Raw genomic sequence first — 15636 nt, forward strand, 5'->3', positions numbered from 1 at the left:
CGACGTTCCTCAATTATTAGCTAATTGTTTACAAGGTAGTGAGATAATCAATGGGGGAGGTCTACATGCAGCAGTGGATGAACCCAGCCTGATTATGATAATGATGAAGTAAGACACCGACTAACTAGATGTTTCTCTTATTTCCTGGTTCGACTGTATTACAAACTAGCTTTTACCCGCGAATCCGTCCGCGCGGAATAAAAAATAGAAAACGTGGTAAAAATTATCCTATGTCCGTTTCCCGGTTCTAAGCTACCTGCCCACCAATTTTCAGTCGAATCAATTCAGCCGATCTTGAGTTATAAATAGTGTAACTAACACGACTTTCTTTTATATATATAGATATAAGATTTCTACTGATATTAATAAAAAACATGTGTAAGATTATTTATTTCTCATGTATTCTATCAATAAAAATCTATTGACCTAATCAGAATGTATAAAAACAATGGTTAAATAGATTTATCGCATTTAGATTTTCCGAACTTTTCGTTTGCCGACATATCAGGAACATAGTCTTCCCAATTATCCTCCAGTGCAGATTGATCCACTTCACCGACGATGTATTTTTTACTTTCTAGATACAAAAAAATATACAATGTTAACCATTTATATATAACAAGCTTTTACCCGCGACTCCGTCCGCGCGGAATAAAAAATAGAAAACAGGGCAAAAATTATCCTATGTCCGTTTCCTGGTTCTAAGCTACCTGCCCACCAATTTTCAGTCAAATCGATTCAACCGTTCTTGAGTTATAAATAGTGTAACTAACACGACTTTCTTGTCAAAAATCAACCTATGTTTATACTATTCAAATTTTATAGCGTCTGGAAATTTCGTAAGAGATGCAGTTAAGGCACTTTTTAAGGTATCATAGAGTTATAGAAGCATTGAGGCCATCCCCAAACCCTTGCATGCACTTCCCTATATCCACAATGGGTCCAAAGCCAACACTTACAAAGGTTACCACTAACTTAATCTTAATTGGAGGATCATAAATATGTTGGCAGTCATTTAGCCTTGTTTTCAATTGAGGTTGCCTACTTACTTTTTATTTCTACAAATTCAGATAATTCTTGATCATCCAAAATCAGATCTATGTCGTCTATATCTTCCGTTGTCATTATTTTAAAAATAATAATCCAATTTGAATTGTTATTTAGTATTTAAATTGTAATTTATCCATTATGTTTTCTTGTCAAATTTGATTTGACATAAAGAAAATGTCAAGAAACAAAAACTATTTTTTTTTATCTCTGAAGAATCTTAACCTCCATAGAGTATATAGATATCTTACTTCTTAGCTTCTTACCAATATTACAAAATGTTTAGATGATGGATGGATGTTTGTTTGAAGGTATCTTAGGAATGGCTCAATGGATCTTGATGAAATTTGGCACAGATGTAGAACATAGTCTGGAAGAACACATAGGCTAAGTTTTTTTCAATTCTGCACAGATGGAGTTGCGGACAATAGCTACTTATCAATGGATATAGCTCTTGTCATACTTTTTTACCACTAGTCTATAGATTCACATGTCCAAATACAACTAAATTTCTCCTCTACCAAAATGAATTTCTGAATATCCAAAAAATGTGATGTTAAATAAATAAAAGAATGATGGAAACAATTAAACTTTCCAGTACCAAAAATCTATGTATATAAAAGAAAGTCGTGTTAGTTACACTATTTATAACTCAAGATTGATGGAACTAATTTAGCTGAAAATTGATGGGGAGGTAGCTTAGAACTAGGAGACGGACATAGAAACTTTTTATCTTGTGTGCATTTTTTTTATTCCGCGCGGACGGAGTCGCGGGTAAAAGCTAGTACTAAATAAAACAACAGATGATGAGAAAATGTTCTCAACTTCAGTTTTAACTTTATTTGTAAGATAAGATCAAAATAATTGCTGTAGATGTGAAAATCACAATTCCTTGTAGTTGAAGAATTTATTAACTTATATTAAATATTATCCTAAAACTCAGGACACATTTATGTTTTGTTTTTCTCTTTCAGCTTTTCCAATTGTTGCCTGAAATTAAATAACAAGTATTATAAACTTTATGAAGATAATTCAAATAATACTAATGAGAGCTTGGCACTGAAAATAGGAGAAACTCTTTCTAATTCCCTTCCTTTGCTATCCTTAAATCCTTATCCTTAAAACATGGGAAATAATTTGTTAATGATTGATCAAATCATTTTCTGTGTATTTTTTTTAAATTGAATTATCTCACGAGGTACCGCGATACATAACCCAAAAGTACTCACTTCAATTGTTGATTGAAATCGTCTTGAACAACATCGTCCTCCCAGTTGTCCTCCCAAACCGATACTTCCTCATCATCAGCATCTTCAGTACCCCAATCTTAAGAGTAAGAAAAAATAGATAAATCAGTAACAAATTCAAACACAATTTCAATCGGGTTGTCAAACAAATGCTCACTTTCGGTGGGAAACTCTTCAAATTCATCGTCTTCTTCTAAGAGACCGAGATCTACTTTTTGTTTGTCTGTCATTGTTAATACGGAAAAACAGAAACTGCTATTCACTTTATTATATTCGATAGAAATATCACACAAAAGTTCTCAAGCCAAATTTCAAATCAGTTATTGTTTTGGAATGGAATAATTTGACAAGCGAAAACTCGAAGTCATTGTTGTCAGTGCTGCCATATAAGAAAATTTCGTTAATTTTGATTTCAGAACGAAATTGTTTTTGAGCCTCCGAAAAACCATCAAAAATAAAGTTTGATCAACATTTATCTATTCTGAACAAAACCATCAAACAAATCCACATACAAAAATTATCTATCAATCTTACTGCTGTAAATGGGAATGTTTGGATGTATGAATAAATGGATGGATGGATATTTGTTAGAAGGTATCTCCAGAACGGATGCATGGATTTCGCGGAAATTTGGCACAGATGCAGAACATAGGCATTTTTTAATTCCCCGTGGACGGAAGAAGCCACGGGCGACAGCTAGTCTTTTACATATATTTTCAAAGTGGCCCATCGTCAAACAAAGACATCTTTTTGTCTATACCAACATTAAAAATAAAAGATTTGTATTTTTTCATGGAACAAATACACTCAAAAACTACTAGACCGATTTTTAAAAATTCTTTTCCCATAGGAAGCTATAATCCCCGAGTAACATTAGGCCATGTTTTTTTTAATTTTTTAAATTCCGCGCTGGCTAAATCTAGTGTTAAATAAAAGACTATATGCCACACATTTATTTATTCTTAAAATAATAGAGATAACTCAAAATTACATATATGTTTGATACATAATGCTTTAGTCGTAAGTAAATCTTAATGCTAAAATTTATCACAATATATCACATAATAAGTATGCAATCAGACTACTAACTGTTGGTTTTTGGGACCAAAATCTTTGTATAAAATATCGTCATCCATTATCTTTGACAAAACAGAGGTATATATTATAAACGAACATTTTAGTCTCAGAAACCTGGTAAAAGCATAAAATATGCAAATTGCAATTATCGTGGATATTTAAGTCAATATTATGTATTAGAATCGATTATAAAACAAACTGTAATATTGTTTTTATTTATATGACCACACATATAATGATTAAAAAATATATTTTAGAAATAAAATTTTAAAACCATTTTATATTAACTAATGTAAAAATGTAATATATATTTTTATCAAATGGAATATTTGATTTTTAGAAAAAAAAATTAAAATATGCGATTTGAAATCGCCAAATCAATTTTTAATGAATTTGAAAAGTTCCAATTCCGCCTAACGGATCATTAACATACGCATTAAAATTACCGCAAATAAAATAATATCTTCCAATATGAAGGGTTCGCTACATTTTCGTCATATGTTTTTATTAAATTTATAATTATTTTACATATTATATAATATAAAAGTGTATATTTATTAATAAAATCGATACAAACATCAATACACTCCTATCGAGATTTGTCGCAATGCGTCAATTATTTAAAATTGAATGAGATTTTCCCAAAAACACGGAGTTAACTCCAAATCTGGCAAACAATGTTGCCAGATAAAAAAATTGACCAAAGAAATTCTTTGACCAATAAAAAATTACATCCAAATTTATAATAAAATCCTCTTAACGACATTCAAAAAGCAGGTATTGATGAAGAATGTCTGGTATTTCCAAAGTCTTCACAATATCCACTAAATCAGTACCGAAATATTTACGTAGGAATATTCTTGTTTGAGCTAATAAGGTAATAGGGTTCTTAGCTCGGTCGATTAAGGCTTGTTTTTGTACAGCAGTAAGGGTGGAGTTCCTCTTTATCATACAGAGATCGAAGGATTCCGCAGCTTCTAGAAGTAGATAGAATATGTGTTCAGACTGTTCAGAGGTAACGTTCTGTAAGTGGTTGAGAATGCCATCAGGGTCACGGAACTGCGTTTTCATTATTACCTGAAAAAAAAGTAATTCTATAATTAAAAAAGGGTATAAAAATTAAGGTTAACTAAGTAGTTATTACTCCCGCAATATGGAACGATGATCTGGTTAAGGTTGCAGGAGTATCCTGGATGCGGGTTGTACAGGACCGATCATTGTGGCGATCTTTGGGGGAAGTCTATGCCCAGAAGTGGGCATTACGAGACCGAATGGATGAATGGATGAAGTAGTTATTCGTTATTTAAGTGAACGAGTACTTCACCTAGTTAGGGCATTCCCGCTACCCATGACCAAAGACAAAACCATAAACAAATCAAGATAAATTTCTTATGTGTTGCCAGTATACATAAATATAGGAAAATACATATTCTTATTATTTCACTTTTTTATATTGCAATTTTTGTAAATAAAATCTTTAAAAATGATACTTGAATATTTTGTTTTCGTATACTGACTCGAGCACCATAACGCAGCAGCAGTGAGACGATGGCAGCACTGGGCTCCACATTGCTGGCGAGGTACTCGGCCAGCGCAGGCCGGAGCTGCGCGCCGTCCTCCTCGTTCAGCACTTTGAGGTTAGGATCCGCACCGCTCTCCAGCAGCAGCTGTTGACAAGCAAAAGCAGAAATATAACTTTTGCATTGAGATTTTTTTTTATACTTTCTAACCAAAAATAAAAAGTAAAAGCCTTCACAATTTAGAGCCAGTACGATAGGTAGAAATTCAGGCACAATTTAATTTTTTCCACGATTTAGATTTGTTTATGAAGTACTACCACCATCTTTAGCAACTATCATCAGCTCACTATACATCCCCACTGAGGGACTCGGAGCCTAACCCAAGTTAGAGGTGACTAGGACATAGTTAACCACGCTGGTCTAGTGCGGGTTGACTTCACACATATCATTGAATTTCTTCTCAGATATGTGCAGCATCACGATCTTTTCCTCCACAGTAAGAACGTCGGATAAATGTACATATGTAAATCGAGAGTCGAAAAACATATTGGTACATGGCGGGATTCGAACCCAGGACCTGCAGATTGCAAGTCAAGTACTTAACCCTTGAGCCACCGACGCTCTTTAGTAACTATAGATATTAATTCGTTTTTTTTACACTTTGTTATAACATGATAAGATTCACTGACATAATCATAATTCTAATAATAATAAACGAATTTTCTCACTTTAACGATTTCTTTCCTGTTGTCAATATTGTCTGAGCAAGCGACATGTAGCGGGGACCCAATGACGGAGCTGGACGCATTTACATGCGCTCCTGAAATGGTAGAATTTATAAGGTTAATAATATAGCAACATTATTAAGATCAAACTTTGGTTTAATATTTAAAAATAATTCTAACCGGCAGACATAAGCATCTGCACCATGGCAACATCTCCCTTCAATATGGCGAGGTCGAGCGCACTCGGCTTGTTCAGTTCCACACCTTCGTAGTTAACTCGCCCGCCTTGTTTGATCAACAAGTTCACCATGTCGGGGTTGCCTGAATACAAAAATATTAATTTTGGTAGTTTTTAGCAGAGCAATTGGAATTATTTAATTGTTGAAGAAAAATATTGTATATACAATGAACAGTTACCACTAAGGACGGCATAATGCATGACGGTTCTATAGTCATTTCTGGCGTCAGCCATCGCGTTGACGTCAGCGCCGTAACTGATCAGTAGCAGTACCGCTTCTATACCCTGGAATGTATACAAATTTTAATGTCTAATGGATGGTAAATAGATGTGGATAGATGTGGATGGTTGTGGATAGATGTGGATAGATGTGGATGGATGTGGATAGATGTGGATGGTTGTGGATAGATGTGGATAGATGTGGATGGTTGTGGATAGATGTGGATAGATGTGGATATATGTGGATAGATGTGGATAGATGTGGATAGAAGTGGATGGTTGTGGATAGATGTGGATAGATGTGGATAGATGTGGATAGATGTGGATGGTTGTGGATAGATGTGGATAGATGTGGATGGTTGTGGATAGATGTGGATAGATGTGGATATATGTGGATAGATGTGGATAGAAGTGGATGGTTGTGGATAGATGTGGATAGATGTGGATAGATGTGGATAGATGTAGATAGATGTGGATAGATGTGGATAGATGTGGATAGATGTAGATAGATGTGGATGGTTGTGGATGGATGTGGATAGATGTGGATAGATGTGGATAGATGTGGATGGTTGTGGATAGATGTCGATAGATGTGGATAGATGTGGATAGATGTGGATAGATGTGGATAGAAGTGGATAGAAGTGGATAGATGTGGATGGTTAATAGATTACAACTGTAAGCAGATAAGTTGTTTCCTCGAGTTGAATACTTCGTAACCTTACCCGTTTCTGTCTAGCAGCCTTCATGAGCGGCGTGAGACCGGCACGGTCGCGAGAGTCCGGGTTGGCACCGAATGAGAGCAGCAGCTCGAGGTACTCCGGGTCTGACACCAAGTTAATCTCAGCACCAAAGAAGTACCGCTTATTAGGGTCCGCGCCGTGCTCCAGCAGCAGGCGGGCTACCTCCTACCAATTAGTAAATAGTGTTCACTTATTAATAAATAATAAAAGGTTACCTGTTATTAATAATATCTTGGATTAATCGGTCTTTTTACGCGAAAGCAGAGAGTAGAGATTAGTGCAAGATTCCTCATTATTATAATGTACACGGAGTCATAAGTCTCGGTTTGATACGTTTGAAACTGTTTTACTCTACTCTATTTATGGTCACTTTGACCATATGCAAGAGTCTACTGGATGAAAAATTAACCTACACTCAGCAGTGGACAATATATGATGAAGCTACACAGTAGTACTCCTAACACAATGTAACTCACGTAGTGTTTGTTCCTGATGGCAAGACGTAGGGGCTCGTCGCAGAGTGTGGTGCGCGGGAACTGCTCGCCACTGTCCACGCGGTAATCCACCGCCGCTCCACTCTGCAACAGCAGACGGACCAGCTCCGTGTACCTAAGACGGAACCGAACAGAACATAAATACAATTGGTGCCTACTAAGAGTTTCATGACCATAAAGTCAAGAAGTCTAGGGTCAGTAGGGCCTAAATAAGGACTGCAAAATGATGAACCGATGATCAGACATAGACATTAATGGCGATCCTATGTAATCAGTAGTCCATGAATATTTTTTTAAGTCGTGAACCTGATAACAATTTCAGTCAAAAATCCAGAAAAATATTTATTTAACCATTAAATTTTTGAAGTTTAAAAGAGAAATGTTGGATGGAAGCATCTTGGATGCTCAAAAAGACGGATGTGAATCGATTAGTTGCTCTTGCTCTGAATAGAAAGAAAGAGAAAGAAAAGAAAGAAGAAAGAAAAGAATACTGCAGAAGGCGTTTAGAAAAGGTAAAGTTCAGTAGTCGGACAAGCTATGCTAGTGATGTACCCGTGCTCGGCGGCCAGGTGCAAGGCGCTGTAGCCACAGTCATCGCGTGCATTGACGTCGCCGCCACGCACTAGCAGCAGTCGAGTCGCCTCCAGGTGCCGCTGCCAGATGGCGTAGTGCAGCGGCCGCAAACCCTGCGTCACCGGCTCGTTCACCTACATTCACAAAAACGAGGACTTAACTAACAATACGTCATGTTAACCAGAACCAGAGAATGAGAACCAGACATCTTAAGAGCCAGAGTACTTCTGGTACTGATGTGCTTTAAGCGGCGGTTACTATACTGGGTCGGATATAGAACTATCATCCATAATTTGAGTTCATGAAAGCCATACATCTCTTCTAAGGGTCATAAGTTCTTATGTCTTCAGAAGTGACACTTCCTAACCTTCGCTCCACAAGCGAGCAGTATCCGTATCTCGTCCAGCGGCACCATGCGGATGATGGAATCGGCCAGCTCGCGCTGCAGCGACTTGCCCGATATCACTTCTGACGGCATCTTGCTGTAAAATACAAATAAAAAAGTATAGACCATTGCCTAATTAACCATTCTGATTGCGTCAGTGAGTTTTTATTCTTTGCTAATGTAATCACAACAATATTTTGTATTACTTTTATTTCGTAGATTCTACTTTGATTTTACTAAGTAAAAAAAAATACATAGGCGAAGGAAAATATTTTGATTCAACCAGCACATATCTGTAAATAATTTCACAGATATGTGTGAAGTCAATCCCCACTGGGCCAATGTAGTTGACCAAGGCTTAGTCACCCCGAACATAAGATAGGCTAAGATACGGTAGTGTCGAGCTCTTCAATGGGGTCGTATACGACCTGATAATACACTAGCATAACAAAGACAGTAGGCGCATCACAAATCACAGTCAGCTGACTTAAATTCAGTCATGATCGAATTGGATATCGAATACGATGTTCAGAAATAGCGTGGCACGTGTCTGATACCACGCGCGCCTGTCACGCAAATTAGATCTAAACGCTACGCATCTGTTTTGTAAACATAAATATGAGGACAATACATATAAATAAAAAAAAAGAAAATAAAAACAAAAGTCATCTAGCCGAAAAGCCATTGTGCTTGAAAGAAATTAAGTGCCACAATCAGAGTCATTTCCTTACAAAAGAAGAACTTTAGAGTTGTCTTTTATTAATAAATCTACATAAAGACTACTTATTGACTGTGTAGGCCAGTCTTTTCTTCCATTCTCCAACTAAAATAAATATTACACTACATTTCTTAAGATAATTGTAAGATCATCAATATATTTAAAACATACGTATTGTTGTGATCGGACACAGATTATATCTATTTACATACAAACATCCTACGCAATAAAACGTATTTCGGAACATACAAACCCCTGTTTAACATCTACATCGGGCACCTTGCCTAAATCTGTTAATACATTGATCGAATTAAATAATTTATCGAAGAACACAGATAGTAAACACTTATTTCATTTTCGCGTGAGCAAATTTTATTGATGTAAGTTTATGTCAGCAGTCAAGCCAAATTGTTAATTAGAAGACATCAATAATTCAAGCTATTAACTTTTGATTTCTAACTCAAAGCCTTTTAAGGCTAGGCCTCCAGGTGTAATGTCGAATGCCTTCGAACAATAGTATACACAAAAAAAAAAACATTTTTGTCCAATTATGTTCATTTATCTTAATAATTACAAATAAGAAAATAACAAACAATAAGTTCATGCGTCTACGCATTATCCTTTGCCTTTTACAACAAAGATGGCGTTATTCCAACACGAAAGAGCGGGAACAATCCAAGCCAAAATCGAAGCTTACGTCAGGGAATTTCTTCGTAATTGTATTGTCTCTGGTTTTAAAATTTTCCTCAATTTTAAATCGCAAATTGTCTTTTGTTCAGACATGTCATATTTTTTTATTTTATAAAAATTGGCAGTTGCTTTTTTTCCATTTTCCCGATGACAAAACAGTTATCAAACGTGTATTTCGCAAAGTTATGTGTGTAGGAAATTCTTATCTTCGTTTTCAAACAGAAAAAGTAGGAATTAAACATTGTTAACAAATGGAAGTAGTCAAATTGTAAAGTATTGTAAGACTAGACGAAGTTTAGTTAGGAAATAAACTGCGCAATCGAAAATGTATTCACATTTTTCATGCAAAGAAATTGTTCTCGGAAATCACTTTAATAACAGGAAACCCCGAAACCGAATTAACCACATTTCAGTTCCTGGAAAATTTCCAATTTTGCAATGCGCGGGCAAAAAGAAACTTTACGTTTGTTGCCATTTTGTTTATTGTCTAAAGTTCTATAAAACTCAGGCGCCGACTTCGATATTCAATGAACCGTGAGAGGTTATTTTTGGCGCCATAATTGCGTTTGTTTGAACACAATAAGCACACGTGGTTTTTTTCGTTTACAAACATGTTTTGATTCGGCATCGCGTGTTATTTTTTGGAGAGTAATGCGTCGTATAAATTCATCGATCGCTTTGCTTTGTACCTAATACTATATGCTAAATATATTTATTTGTTTGTAATGAGTTCATTTTATAATACTTAACTTTCCACTGCTGAAACACTTATACACAAGCTTATTATTTTCTCAATTATTTTGAGGATATGAGAGTGATGGTATTTTTAAAAACCATAATGCTGTTGTTAAGAGACTATTTTGAATGTCAGGTTTTAAACAGTTACGACTTAGGGACCTTCAAGAAAAGAGCGTATACCTTCCTTAAAGGCCGGCAACGCATCTGCGATACCTGTGGCGTTGCGGATGTCCATGGGCGTCGGATCAAATAACTTTAGGTGGTCCGTTGCTCGTTTGCCCCCTTCTCCTTTATAAAAAAAGCATTTAATTAACGATTAATGCATTATTATTATTATTTGTGTACAATTTTTCAACACAAATACAGTGAAACTTGGTTAAGTGGGACCTGGATAAGTGAGAAACCTCCATAACTGGAACTTATGCTGAAGTCCCAACACTTTGGCACTGAATTACCTCTGTTAGTGGGACGAGGTAAACCTCTATATCTGGGATTTGTTCTTTCGATTTATCATCATAGTTACCTCTATAACTGAGACAGCGAGAATTTTATATGCATAAACCTCTGTAACTGAGATACCATTGTTTGTTTACTCATTCTTATTCTACCCACAAATTCCACACGTAATTCCAAGTACGTAAGTACAAATTTTGAGCTTCAATTACCTTCAGTTTTAGTTTCGCTTTACTATCATACAGATGTTTATTTGAAAAATGTCAAAACGAAAGCTACAATCGTTATCTCGTATAACTGAAATAACGTGTATTCTCACCTCTATTAATGGAACCCTCTGTAAATGAGACAGATATTTATTTATACCTGTATATCTGAGACACTGGGTAAGTGGAATACCTCTATAAGTGAAACGACATTGCAGGTCCCTTGATGTATCACTTAACCAGGTTTCACTGTATCGTAGTCACGCCTCAATTTAGATAGCCGACATAGCGTCTGTTCCGTTTGCCAAAATTTGACATGTTGTCATGGATACATACTGTATAACATGACCTTGATGATTCTGACGCAACCGTGATGCCAAGCAGTTGCCAATGTATTGCCTATACGGCGGCTCAAAAAACGTATTTAAGCCATGTGCCAGTATCATTTATATGTAAGAAAGAAAAAAGATCCAAAATTATAATTATCTGAAAAAGATTCGTTGATATTTTAAGAATACAATAAAAACAAAACATGATTAACAATGTTTTTTATGTAAAAATTAAGGGATGACCGAAGTTTCATTCACTAACTTGATGTTGGTCATTCTTTTGTGCATTTCTTGGTCCTTGTCACCCTTTGGAGTTTGGCGGGAAATTTAAAAATCGAAATAACCTCAAAACATCTAAATTGGTACATGTTAGATATGACGGAAAGTATAACAAAATATCGGATATAAATAGCCGTCTAGCGAGTGCTTTGCCCTCAACCTTGACATCGGAAAGCGCGGCAAAATATTTACTCTATATTCGCACAAAATGACAAAGGAAATTTGAACATTCGTACTTCGGTTTTTTCAATTAATTACACATATATTAAAATCGATAATAAATCGAGCTGTTTAGATAATACAAAATTATATTTGTGTAATTGATAATATTATAAAGTTCGTTAATAAATTATGGGTTATTATATTTGTAAACTTTATGATCAAAGTTTGGCGTCAGACTTACGTCCGAAAATTTATTACATAAACGAGTAGTTGTAATGATCATCCCACTCTAAAAAGGGAAAATAAATATATAAATCTTTTAAATTTATTGAAGCATGACAAACAACTATTTTTTTTTTTTAGAACAGATTTCAATTTTGAGGTTATACCGTTAAAAATAACTAGTTATTTTGTCTTTTCTGCATAAGCCCGGCTAGCTCAGTCGGTAGAGCATGAGACTCTTAATCTCAGGGTCGTGGGTTCGAGCCCCACGTTGGGCGGGATTCATTTTGCAAAAGATTAAATTATGTTTGTTTAATCTATAGTCGAATCCAATAGAAATCAGTTATAACAAACCTATTTAAACAATTTTACCTTTAAAGGGCTATAATCATAGACTTATTAAAAACAGACATATTTGTATTATTAATATAAACACTACTTGGAAAGTTTACAAAATAAAACCTTAGACGATATATGACATATGCAGCCAGTATATTAAAATAATACCTGGCTTTCAATATGCCAGTACAGTAGGACAGTAGCGCTAAAAATCAGCGCTAGCATACAACTGACATACTAAAACACTAACTGGTGCCAGTGTGCCCATACAGTCCATCCCGGGCCAGCGCTACTGTCCTACTGTACTGGCTTAATATAAACCAGGCATAATTTTTAACTTCCATTGAATTCGAGAATACAGGAGATCCCAATGACCTAAATAGATTAGACCTAAATCAGTCGGGTATAAACATCTGCCATGCAGTGTTACAGATTTTGTAAGATCAAAGATGTTTTTTTTTTTAAGAATTTTCTTTAAATATGGACTACATTTGTATGACAAACATTTTTAAATAGGTCAATGCTTTTGAAAACGTCGCAAAATATGTAGAAGCAATGCGCACTTTGGTTTACAAACATACGCCCACGCAGGAGCCGTTGTTTTGTGATCTTGGCCTCCAAAGGAGATTTATTTGGCGTCAATTTTGTCTTTCGAGATTAAGGAACTGCGAACGTGTTTATTGTATACTATCGCAATAACAACTTTCCCAAAGAAATTTGAAAGGAAGTATTTTCTTGATTTTTAAACATGTAATTATTTGCTTTATCTGTTTCATAAATTTATTTTCAAATGTAATACAAATAAAAATTTACGATTAAGATGGATGATGACTATAACCAATGTTAGTTTTTTCGATCATAATCGAAGTTAGTTTTATTTTTTCGGAAAATGCAAAATATTTCATCCACATTCCAAAAAACATACTGTCATCATATTGACACAAAATATATTGATACGTAAACAGCGTATCAATTTATTCGACAATGACTAAGATCGAAAAAAAAATTCAACTTTGAGGAACACTAATCTCTATTAGATAGTAATTAATCTAAAAGTATTTTTTTCATTTATAAAAGCTTCCATTGATGATTCTCCATATTATATTAATTAAATGACGAATGTAAACAAACCTTATTTGTATTAAAAATAATTGTAAAGATCTTACCTTTAAATTTTAGCAAAAGTATAAGTCCAGTTATTTCACTAGGATGAATCCGCACAATGCCTTTGTCTTGTCCCCGGTAACCGACCGAATTTTTTTTCCCGCGCTAATGAAAAAACGCCAAACAGAACAACGTCTTTTATACAATATTGATTTATGTTGTGTAAATAATATTTGGATAATCAATATAACATTTTTCAATATTAATACGTGTGTTCAGTTTAATATTCACAAGTGAACTGTTTTCAGCGGAGGTGGGATAACAGACCTGCTGGAGGGAAGCCAAGATGGCGGCACGCCAAGTACGAAGTACCAACCATGCGTTGAATCCTAGGGTAAAAGCAACAGTTGCAGATACAGTAAAAATACGTAATATAAATTCTGATACTGACATTTTTTACTTTACAGGATTTGCACAGAAGTGTTTCATTTAGGTTAGGTACAATAAAAGTGGACTATAAAGTAAAAAAAAATCTTTAGTCTATGACAGAATGCACCAAATTGAAATCTATTATCTTGTCCGTATGGGCTATATTTGCGTGTTTGATTATTTATAGACGCACACAATAATGTTAAATCATATAAAATTACTAATTTAATTTTATTATTTAAGATTTAACAAACACGGCCTTCTTTTCCACTTATTACTAAAGATCTTTGAACTCAAGTTTTCCAGGTCGATAACTAGCGCATTTACCCTAAACAATAAAACGCACGTGAAGAGCATGAAGCGCACTTTGTGTTCACCTGTGGGAACAAAGATGTGGCTGACGACGGAGCTGATGATTGATCTCATTGCGAGACCCAAGACAATGAAATCATAAAAGATGTCAACTGACTGATATCTGTGCAATTGTTATTCTACAAAAAAAAACATTTCTTCAGGACTATTTATATTCCAAATTCAATTCAAACACAAAATGTTTCATGTTCAAAATACTTCACTGAAGTTTATGTATATGCTACTATCAGCCTCTCAGTCCACTGCTAGACAAGCTTTTACCAATGTCTTCCACAGTACGCGGTCCTACGCTTTCCGCATTTATTGTTTAAATGAGATTGACAAAAGAACTAAGTTATGAATTTCGAGAATTTAATCCAAAGGAAGTAATATTATTTATGCCCTAGGGTCATAGGCGCTTTCGTCAGCGCAGGATTAAAAAAGTGGCCTATAATATGTTCGCGTGTATCAGCAGCTACCTTCCTGTGAAAGTACCGTCACATGAAAAACACATAGGCTACTTTTAAAGTTCTTTTTACGGAGTCGCGGGTGACAGCTAGTAATATCTTTTATAAATGCAAATGTTTAGGTGAATGGATGGATGTTTGTACTTATCTCCAGACCGTCTTAACTGATCCCACTGAAATTTGGCATAGATGTAGATCATAGTCTGGAAGAACACATAGGACTCTAAGATTTTTTTTTAATTCCGCGCGGACGGAGTCGCGGGCAAAAGCTATATAAGTATAAATTTAAATGCAATATATGTGGGCCTCCAATATTCACCTGGTCGGAATTCCCTTCGACATAAATATATAATCATAGAAGGCGATATGGATTTAAATACGGTTCAAGGGATTAAATTAGCTTATGACGGCATTTTGTAAGGTTCGCAATACATTGGGCGGAAAATTCTATTAAAAAATTGTTTTTGACACATTGTTGTGCACAATTAAAACAAAAGATATGTCTAGACATTTTCGTTGGAGTTAAAAATTACCAACTTGATATTTGAAATGTTCCTTTCTGCAACAGACTTTTGACAGTCTATATTAAATAACGACACCTTATGAAATAAAGTTTAAAAATGTAATTATCATACTATTATGTTAGCAAAATAAGATGGCTGGTGTCAAACTTAATAAATCTCTCAGTGTACCACCAGCTCATACATACCCCAAGACGTCCTCAAGTCGCCAGAAGGCACAGTCGCGGGGTAGATCGCCAATTTGTCGGGTGTCCGGAAACCACTGGCTGTATACTGAAACATATATCTCAAGTTCAAATCTAACGGTAAGTAACGCTTTGATTTTTAAAATTTTCCGGTAATTTAGTTAATTTCTCCACGTTA

General features: G+C 35.1%; 1 protein-coding gene and 1 non-coding gene across 2 annotated transcripts; one reads left to right on the top strand and one right to left on the bottom strand.

Annotated features, from left to right (window-relative positions):
- Positions 1–3931: 3931 nt before the first annotated feature.
- On the bottom strand, positions 3932–13774 carry LOC106707287 (ankyrin repeat domain-containing protein 29). Its single transcript, XM_045682433.1, has 10 exons — positions 13568–13774; positions 8248–8362; positions 7860–8014; positions 7290–7422; positions 6796–6978; positions 6034–6139; positions 5797–5937; positions 5620–5711; positions 4889–5038; positions 3932–4448 (listed from the first exon to the last, which is right to left on the bottom strand). Exons 2-10 carry the CDS (start codon positions 8356–8358, stop codon positions 4128–4130), a joined length of 1392 nt encoding a protein of 463 aa, XP_045538389.1. The 5' UTR covers positions 8359–8362; positions 13568–13774; the 3' UTR covers positions 3932–4127.
- Trnak-cuu lies at positions 12268–12340 on the top strand. Its single transcript has one exon. It is a non-coding gene; the product is annotated as a tRNA-Lys (tRNA).
- Positions 13775–15636: the final 1862 nt, after the last annotated feature.

This window comes from Papilio machaon, chromosome 19 (assembly GCF_912999745.1).
Source record: "Papilio machaon chromosome 19, ilPapMach1.1, whole genome shotgun sequence".
Taxonomy (NCBI): domain Eukaryota; kingdom Metazoa; phylum Arthropoda; class Insecta; order Lepidoptera; family Papilionidae; genus Papilio; species Papilio machaon.